This window comes from Alligator sinensis, unplaced genomic scaffold, assembly GCF_000455745.1.
Source record: "Alligator sinensis unplaced genomic scaffold, ASM45574v1 scaffold65_2, whole genome shotgun sequence".
Lineage (NCBI taxonomy): Eukaryota > Metazoa > Chordata > Crocodylia > Alligatoridae > Alligator > Alligator sinensis.
Genome location: NW_005842071.1, coordinates 1,143,304 through 1,153,402, shown reverse-complemented (window position 1 = coordinate 1,153,402; position 10,099 = coordinate 1,143,304). Strand labels below are relative to the sequence as shown.

The following is a 10,099-nucleotide window of genomic DNA, read 5'->3' as shown; positions in this document are numbered from 1 at the left end:
CCTAGCAAACTTCGTGTGAGTTTATTCAGAGCTCTTCTGGACGAGTACTTTCTTCGGCTGACACGACGGGCTCGCGTGTTCAGAGCCTTCAGCCGGATTGGGCTAGAGTTCACGAGTCTAGAACTCTTGTCCGCCTCTCTTCTTTCCTGTCTGTAACCACAACTTAAGCAAGTTTTCCAGCCTACACCACTGCCATCTCGGTGTAAGTAAACAATCTTTTAAACTACCGATACGTGTCTGTGCCTAATTCCAGCTTGAAGGCCTTCCCTCTCCGACCCGGCGTGCCTGGGCTGCTGGCCACAGCCCGCATGCAGCGCGGAAAAGGGCTCGGGTCGCTCCCGGCCCGCACACCCTGTTCAAGCCATTCTATGCAAATCCATAATCCATCGGTCCTAACGCAACACCCTAACCTGCCACAGGTAAACCAGGGGGACCAGGGGAGGGGGTAAGGCAGGATTCCCTCCCAGCCCCATGTAACAACCAGCAAAACCCAGAAGCATGGGAAATACCCATTGTAGAACATTAGCATAACTATACTTATATCACTCCTGACCAGTGGCTGTCCAACCTCTTCTTGAACACCTTCAGTGATGGAAAGTCCACACACAGTGTCCCTAGGTAGTCTATTCCACTGCCTTACTGTTCTACCAGTGCAGAAGTTTTTCCTGATATCCAATCTAAACCTACTTTACTGGAACTTCAAGACATTGGTCTGCATCCTATTCTCTGCAGCATGAGCTAAAAGGTGTTCTCCCTCTTCTTTATGGCAGCCCTTCAACTATTTGAAGATTGCTATCATGTCTCTTCTTAAGTGCCTTTTCCTCAAGCAGAACATGCCTGGTTCCTTTAGCCTCTCCTTGCATGACTTGCTTTCCAAGCACTTGATCATCTTTGACACCTCTGTACCCTCTCCTTTAAAAAATGTGGAACCCAAAACTGCACGCAGTATTCTAGATGAGGCCTAACCAGCACCAAGTAGAGAGAAACTATCATCTCCTGTGTCTTGTACCTAATGCTTTGATGCATTCTAAAACCACATTTGCCTTTTGTACAGCTGCATCACACTGCAGACTCATATTGAATCTGTAATCTACCAAGACTCCAAGATTCTTTTCCATTATGTTGCCATACTGCCATGTGCCATTCATTTTGTACCTGTACTTTTTTTATTATTCATCCCAAGGTACATTTGTCAGAATTGAACTTCATCCTATTAGCTCCAGCCCAGCTTTCCAATCTGTTGGGATCCTTCCATTACTCTCCCATCCTCTGTTTTCATAATCCTTCCTTTTGCTTTCCCAGTGAAGTCACCTCTCCTGCTCCTGTTCTCACTGTTCTCCATATGAGGGCCATCCTTGTGGGGCCCTTCAACAGCCCCAGTGTTGAAGAAACTTGCCATGGGAAAAGTGGGGAGATCACATTGCCCTTTTTCCTGCACCATCAAAGGTGGGAGTCGGGGTGTTGTGTGTTTCACCCAGTGAAGTGAATAAGACACGTCACGGTACAGCTGACCTGCTTCATTCGGCAACATCTATTTCTAGCCTGAGGTGCCACCACTTTTGGTGGGGTGGATGGAGTGTCCCACAGAAGCACGGGGGCTCTCCAGTATGCTCGGCAGCAGACCCGGAAGTGGAAGACCAGGAGCACCCAGAAGTGGACCAGGAGCTCAATGACTGGTGCCTCCTGGGTTTGGGGGGAGCACCTGGGGTCCCCCTGTGGTTGATTGGTGGGTACAGGGGGCCCTCCAGCATGCTCCTTGGCATACCTGGAAGTGGACCGGAAATACTTCCAGTCCACTTCTGGGTTTGCCACTGAGCATTGGGGGTGGGGTGGGGGGGGAGGCTGGGGGAACGCACTCCTGTGGGACGCTTCATCCACCCCAGCATTGCAGCAATCACGAGCTGTACCTGCTACCTCAAGGTATGTAGAAAAAACTTTTAAAGCTGTGTCTATGGCCAAATCGCTGATGCAGTGAATCTTCAGATTTGGATTCGGCCGAATCAAATCAGGGACAGTGATCCAAATCAATTAATTGAATCACTGTCCCCAATTCAGGCCAAATCTGAATCTGAATTGAATGGGGCCCGTTTCGCACACCCATAGTATGTAGGATCAATGGTTGTAAGAGGTATGAACTGCCACATCCATTTCAAGGGGATGCTAATTCTGAAGTCTAGTTATAAAAAAAAATAATAATAAAATTAAAAGTCAACATTTTGTGTTGTTTCACTACTATTTTAGTACACTTGAAAAATGGGGCTGGGCTGCATGCAGAGTCTGAATAGGGTGTAATCCTTCATCTCCTGCATTTGATTCTTGGTCTCCAAACTGACCAGTCTTTCCATTTGTAACCTCTTTCTAGCTGCTGAACTGACTGTCCAGGACATAAAGCTAGAAGTTATCTTGACGCATACACACATGTACCACTTAATACATAACAGAGTTCATCTAGTCCACCCCTTCGCACCTAGGCAACATCAGTTGTCCTCTGCTCATTTTTCGTTCTTTAGATTCTGATTCATGTTTTCCCCTTGTACAATGCTCTCTTGATTTAGGTTTTGATTTTTCTTTAAAATATTTATATAGTGCCCATTCATTCTCTCTTCAGATTATTCCTTGCCAGTGCAAGATACTATTTGGTTTTGTTTTCTTTACTAGTAACTAGGGTCACTCTTTTAATATTTCATTTCTTTACCACCAATTTCATTTTGCATGTCCTGCCAATAGGAATTCTGATGAAGAGTACGTCTGGAGCTCCAACTGCAAGAGATGGGGAAGATTAATGTTTTGATAAGTAACAGTCACAGATGAATGTCTATAGGTGCAGACAGAAATTACATTTGTCACTTGATCATCCCCTTGAAAGCACACTACAGCCATGCCTTTACTGAAGTACATGACTGCAGATTACTCCAATCATGTGACAAATTAACCCTTATAATATGAGGGTTCAGATGAAGGGGCTCCAAAGCAGAGCGCGTGCATTAACTTCTGTCTGCTCTGGTGGCTGGGCTGCTGCAGCCCAGCCTTGTCCCCAGTGCTGTTTCAGGATGGGAGGGAGAGAAGGCAGGGGAGGGAGGTCTGTTCTGGGGTTTCCCCAGCCTGTCCTGGAAGTGGGGGGGGCAGCTGGATTGGAGCTCCTCCCCAAGGTGGGGGACCCCAATTATCCACCCCACCCCTCCAGCAAAGGTAGGGGAAACCCCAGAGCAGATCTCCCTCCCCTGCCTTCTCCCCCTCCCATCCTGAGACAGAACCAGACCTGGGGGGGTGGGGGCAGAGCTAGGGGAAGAGGCTGCAGACCCACAGTCTCTCTCACTGCATTGGTTTCAAATTGGAGCTCAATCCCACACCCTCCCGACCCAACAGCTAATGTATTTTGGGTTGGGAGGACCAGTCTAACTCGTGGCACTTTCTGTAAAGTGCCATAAGTTAGATGGGGGGGCTGCACTTCAGTCTGTGCCTTATTCTGTCAGTTGCTGGACTCTTCATAGATTTCATAGACACTAGGGCTGGAAGGGACCCTGGAGGATCACTGAGTCCAGCCCCCTGCCCCAGGGGCAGGAAGTCAGCAGGGATCATAGGACCCCAGCAAGATAAACATCCAAATGTCTCTTGAAGGCATTCAAAGTGGGTGCTTGAACCACCTCCGGTGGCAGTCTATTCCAAACCTTGGGGGCTCGGACAGTAAAGAAGTTCTTTCTTATGTCCAGCCTGAAATGGTCATGGAGGAGTTTGTGACCATTTGACCTTGTCATCCCTTGGGGCGCTCTGGTGAACAAATGTTCCCCTAGATCCTGGTGAGCACCCCTGATAAATTTGTAGGTGGCAACCAGATCACCCCGAGCCTGCACTTTTCCAGGCTGAAGAGTCCCATGGCGCTCAGCCTCTCATCATCAGGTCTGTTTTCCTGACCTCTGATCATGCGCATAGCTCTCCTCTACACTCTCTCAAACTTCTTTTATATACCTGTACACTTAGGCCAAATTATTTGGGCCATTAAGGCTGTGTTGTGTTCATTCTGTGGTGTAAAGTAGCCTTATATATCTGATTTAATTGATCGTTGAAGGATTTTTTTAACTTCAAACTTTTTAAAGGATTTTTTGTGCCTCCAAATCTGGTTGCCATTTTAAGGATATGATCAGGTATATAGCTGGGACAGCCCCACAACTGGTTGATCCTTGTCTCCCACAGGATCTTCCAAACAGTTGGCAGTTTGCATAGAACAGAGCAGCTTTCAGTCTGCTTTATTTATTCTGGGGACCCAGCTTGCTCCCAGAAGCTCTAGGATCAGAGAATGCAAAGGTGACCTAAAGTTCTGTTTATTTTCCCCCTACCCCAGATTTGCATTAAGCACACCTTATTAACTTCTAGGTGCTCTCATGACTCAAGGAATTCTCTCTGGAATGAGGCATCTCCTGTGCAATCTATGAAAAGTTAGAGTAGGATCTACAGAAACCAGAAAGCTGAGAAGGGACCTGCCCACAGTCATAATAGGAAATGCTGAGGAAAGGGATGGAGCTTAAGAAGTTAGGGGTCAAATCCCAGTTGTTCTTATAAACACCCCTGTCCATCTCAAGTGTTGCAATAACTTAAATATAAGGGCATTTTTATCCATGCATGTGTCACAGCTCCGGGTGCTTTGAATTGCGCCTGGCACTGCAACACATACAGTTGTATAAGTGGTGAAATATGTGTCAGCACTGAGAAAATGGCGGTGGCGTGCTTTTGAACTAAAACACCCTAGAGGTGATTTAGTTCAAAAGTGTACCACCACCAGTTTCTGCTCACTGATGTGCATTTTGCCACTTATACAACTGCATGCAGTGCAGTGCAGTTCGCCTCAGCTTGTGTGTGAAGCAGACTTGATTAATCGAGTCTGCTCCAAAGCAGTGGATCTCTGGCACGTTGCTGGAAAAAAAATATGTGTATGAATGCCCTAATTGCTTTACCCAAGGGGGGTGATCCAAAACAAGAACATGAGATTCTATGCTTCTTTATACAACCAATGGGGGTAGGGGGGACTTAGTTGCCTCCGATGGGCAATCCATAGGGTCCAGATGCTGAGCAGACAAGGATACCCCTGTCTCCAATGATAAATACTAGGCAGAGGGGCATCTCTCAACCCTTGCTTCTCTGTCATCTCAGGTTCCACAGCTTCGAGAGGGCTGGAGTTTTTTGCACAACGACAGCACCACTGAGTTCAGAACACAACACACACAGCAGATTTCACTCACTGAATATGGCCAAGAGTGATCAACTTTTTCACAATAACTTATAAATCCCACGTCTCAGGTGAGTGCATATGGCAAGGCTAGAGAACAGGAAGGGTGGGGCTGGCTGGGCTACAAGACAGCCCAAAATGCAAGCTTCATAGGACAAGAAGGAGAACAAGAGGACCCCTGACTGGTTTGGGTGCTCCTCTGGGAGTGGGTAGTCAAATAATGATTAATATAAAACAGATAAATAGCCCTGGAAAGCAGTGACAAGAATCCAGGTTTCCATTCTCCCACAGCAATGTTCTCATCATTGGTCTATAGATTCGTATACCCCTGCTGCTGGCCTATGAATCTTCTACTCAAATTTTACAGAATGGGTGGAGACTATACCCACACAGTCTATTTTGTAAACTAGTAGTTAGGGACTCACCTGGAAAGTGGGAGATGTGGGTTTGAATCCTCTTAGGCTGAAGAGAACCTAGAGGGCTCCACTCCTGGGTAAGTGATCAAAGGCAGGGGCTGGCAACCTTTTGCCAGTGTTGGCTGCTGGTTGTGACCCAGCTCTCACCACAGACCGTACTCTCATACCCCTCCCTGGCAGTCGGCAGATGCTGTGAAGGAATAGATAGGAAAAAGACAGGTGCTAGGACCCTGGGGATGTCTCCCTTGAGGTAGCAGAGAGAATAAATTGAATGCAGCAAGCAAGATGACTCTGGGGACACCTCCTCTGCTGCTATGGCTGGAGTGTGCTGTTGATCTGCTGAGATGCCATGGAACAGATCTAGACTATTCATGGGCTGCATCTAGCCTACAGGCTGTGGGTTGCCGCTCCCTGCCCTAGGACATTGTACAAAAGACCACCACTATCACCAGGTGTGTGTGAGAGGGGCTGCAGGTCTTGGGCTTTGGACCACACTCAATGATTTTTATGTTACCTGACAAATAAGATGGCTAGGCATACTTTAGGCAGCCCCAGGCTCTGATTTGTGTTGCACCAGAGTTTAGGAAGGAGTTAGGCAGCTAGGTACTCACACTGGATTGCTTGTAAGCATGCTCAAAAGCCTAAGTCTAAGCCCTCAAGCAGTTTTGTCCATTGGAGCAGGGTTTATCTTGATCAATTTTTGTGACTTAAGGATGTAGGGATGGTTCCACATAATTATTTTGTTCTGGGGGCAGAAGCTTGCCCCAGGAGTGCAGCACATTGATTTGAGTTGGAGCAGCCCTGGCTGGCTAGCTTGCCAGCCTAGAGCTGCTCCTTGGGTCAACGTGCTGAGGAGGGTTTGGCTGGGGCATGACGGTACTTCAATGTGGGGCCAGCTGGCAGACAGGCCCCGTACTGAAGCACTCTCATGCCCCAGCCAGCCAAGACAGTGTCTACATGTGAGCTGCTGTGGAGTAAAAACTCTGCAGCAGGATAGTACTTGTTAATCAATCTACTCTGGCCTATTAGGGATGCACATGTAGATGTGCGGCATTTACTGTGCAGCATACTACTGTGCAAGAACTGTGCAGTAAACATCTCGTGTAAATGAACCCACAGGAAAGGATTTTTCCAGGCTCTCACAAATAGTAAATTTTCCTCATCAAAAAGGCGCAAGAAGTCTTTATAGACCTTTAAGAGATGGGAAAAAACACATTGCAGGTGTCACATTTGGTTGATCGAACATGCAGTTAATGGGAGTGTGATTGTTCAGTGTTTTACTGTAATACATATATCCAAATGTGAGAAGGAAGCATTGTTTTCTACTGTGAAAATCTACACATATCAGCCCTGAGTCACCACCCAAGATTTATTTTCAGGATCTTTCTCAAGAATCATTACATGATATATTTGTGCTTTATTCATGAAATATTTGGCTAGCTTCCAAATAACATGAGTTGTATTAAAGTAACTTCTCAGGTAAAAAAAAATAATAATTCAGACAGTAACTACCATTAAGCATTTTTTTTTATTGTGCAGACTGTAGTGTTTATGGTACATGCAGAATAAAAAGAAAGTGTCTGTTATATCTGTAAGCACATAAAAGCAATGTAAATATTTTGGATCAGCAATGTATTTCTATTAGGGGCTGATAAATTTAAGTGAACTGACATCTTTCAAGATACACATTTTTTTTTTCAAAGTGATTTTCCTCACATAAAGATAAAATATTTCTTGTTTATAATATTGCCTTTAATATTGAAAAAAACAATACTAGTACACTCTCTATGTACATAGAAAAACATAAAACTTTATCCATACCAGTGTCTGTTTTAAATGCAAACAAAAGTCATTAATAGGTTTGCAATTTATGTGCCCCTCAAAAAAGCAGCAGATGCATCCTCTAAAACAACTTTAAATGTATTTATGGCAGAAATAGAATTGAAGGCACTCCTGATCCATATAAAGCAACATGATAAAACAGTATCAGCACAAGAAAAACTTCAGGTGTACAAGGCAGTTTTATGTGGATTTTAAAACCCAATCTTGCACCCATAAACATCAAAGGGTGTTTTGTCATTAACACCAAAAAGAACAGGTTTAGGCCCTAAATTTCCCAAGTTGGGCTTAGAAGAAAGCTAATTCCAGCTAAATTAACCTCACAACTATTTTTAAAAGCTTCATGCAAACCTTATGACAGTATTCTCTGAACACAGTAATATTATTGTGAGGGCAAAGACACCTGCAGGTCACAGCATAAAAAACATGTTGCAAAAATGCTTTATTTTCTAGGGCTCACACTTTGCAACATTTGAGTTTCACACAATACCCTCCATTAAGACTTCCCAATGGCTGCAGCTAAGCTAAAAGAATAGAACACAATATGTAGTTCCTAAACCATCTCTTGTGAGGGATTAGTTTTGGACTCAGCGATGCATGAATTCTCCTGAAAATAATCTGTGAGTTAACGGCATGCTGACCTCAGCTGATAGGAAGGTTTTGAAAGCTGGCTTCTCTCAGAGACAGCTCATAGTTGGCATGGCACACCTTGATTTTATTTTTAACTCAGGATTGGCTCAGGCCTTATAAAACTGATTTGATAATGAACACTGCAAAAAGAGGACTTTGTGATAAGCACCTAAATGTGCTTGTCAGGAAAACATTTTCATAGGAATCATTTCTAGCTTTCTTCTTTAGTTTGCTTCTGTAATCACAGTGAAGACCAACAAACAGCTGGCAGAAACTTTCAAAAAAGATAATGACACGGGAATGCACTGACTAGCTTTCTATGGACATTCGGCATTTGGACATGGAAAGCTTTTGTGTGTCAAAGTCTCTGACCTAATATGGTGTTAGCTTTTTCAGGACATATATTAATTAATTTGTTTATATCTATCTGTTCATACTAGGCCATATCTGACCATTACAGTAAATGGCTGTAGTCAACTGATTATACAATTGAAAAAGAACATTCTTTTAAAACCTGCCAGCTTTCATGTTCTTTCTGCTTCAATAGCTTTATACTCTTTAGCCACAATAAAATGAGTGGCATTATAGTGCTGGAAAGCATTTAGCAGTTCTTTACTATATCATTGTGAATGTATCTTACAAGGAATGAATGGAGGGATAAAAAACCCCCAACAACAGCACATCAATCTGTTTATTGAATAGTCAGCAAAATGATATTCAACTGGAATGGGAGAGTAGCAATTTAAGATTACTTTGAAAAATGCGACTAAAAAAGATAAAAACAAATCCAGTAGGGCTAAATAGTAGTAATGGATGGTGAATAAGTGATTCTCTGCTCTGGGCCAGGTTATTCACCATTTGTTATTGTAGATCAATTAGGGAGCCTTGAAACTGGCACCAAAAAACTCCCTAGAAAACAAAAATCCCTCTCCATACTGACAGCTTGCCTTGAAGTGTCACTTATATTTCTTTCCGTACTGTTGCTTGAATTGAGCTAAATATTTTGCCGATGGCCTCAAATAGTGGGTCACAGAAGGTGTGGATGCAGATAGAATAGACCCGGCTAATGCACTGGATCTCAATCAGGTAGCTCCTTATACAAGGCACCACTGCCCAGATGTGCAGGAATGACAAAATGGCAAAGTAAATACCCCAAATGAGAGCCAAAGGAATGCCAAAGATTGCTGCCAGTAAGCGATAAAACCAGTATTTTGTCACAGTGAAGGTGGTGAAGCTAGCTTTCCAGATCCCGTCAAAACTGTGTGTTCCCTCTGGTTCGGCAATCACATCTTCAAAATCAATCTGCAGGGAAAGGACAACACAAAAGCTAATTAGACAGACCTTCACAGCTGATCACAATACATGGATTCCAAATTCTGTGCCTGTTAAAAGTTACCTACTTACTCTGGCTCTAATTTAACAAAGCACTTAAACATGTTAACACTGTGCATGTAGGTCCCATTGACTACAGTGAAATTTACACACATGCTTAAGTTATGAATGCACTTAAAGTGATTAACTAAACAAGGAAGGGACTACTCATGTTGTTAAAGTTAAGGACATACTTAAAGCAATTTGCTGCATTAGGACCTTCAAATATCTTTGAATTGCATGGAAAAGGCTTGCAAGCTTTGTAAACTCAGGATACTACCAATATAATGTAAAGTGAGCCTCCCCTAACTGAAGCTAAAGAATCTGTTTCTCTAGCTGAACAGGTAAGCATGGTAATAAACAGGGACCTGGGCTTTCTGTTCATCACGGAAAAGTGCAGATTTTCTGTTTAAGGAGAAAAATTAGGATTTTCTTCTTGTTGAGGACAAAAACATGGATTTTGTCTTTTAAAGGAGAAAAACTAGGGGTACACCAATGGAGATTTTTGGGGCCAATACTGATAGCTGATTTTTAAGAAGGCATATTGCCTGATAGCAATCCAATACAGCATGGAGAGCTGTGCAGCTGATAAGTCTGTTGTGGTGGAAGGGGAGGGGGGAGG

General features: G+C 43.9%; 1 protein-coding gene and 1 long non-coding RNA gene across 2 annotated transcripts in view; both read right to left on the bottom strand.

Moving 5' to 3' along the window:
* Positions 1–5,816, bottom strand: part of LOC112550280 — a 52,765-nt gene extending 46,949 nt beyond the window's left edge. Inside the window, exon 1 of the long non-coding RNA XR_003094030.1 lies at positions 5,647–5,816. This is a non-coding gene — a long non-coding RNA (uncharacterized LOC112550280). The remainder of the gene's footprint in view (positions 1–5,646) is intronic.
* Positions 5,817–7,146: 1,330 nt separating this feature from the next.
* CAV1 (caveolin 1) overlaps positions 7,147–10,099 on the bottom strand; it is a gene marked incomplete at its 5' end in the record, with an annotated part of 45,441 nt that continues 42,488 nt past the window's right edge. The window contains one exon of the mRNA XM_025204159.1: positions 7,147–9,408. Coding sequence (XP_025059944.1) covers positions 9,067–9,408 — 342 coding nt within the window. The remainder of the gene's footprint in view (positions 9,409–10,099) is intronic.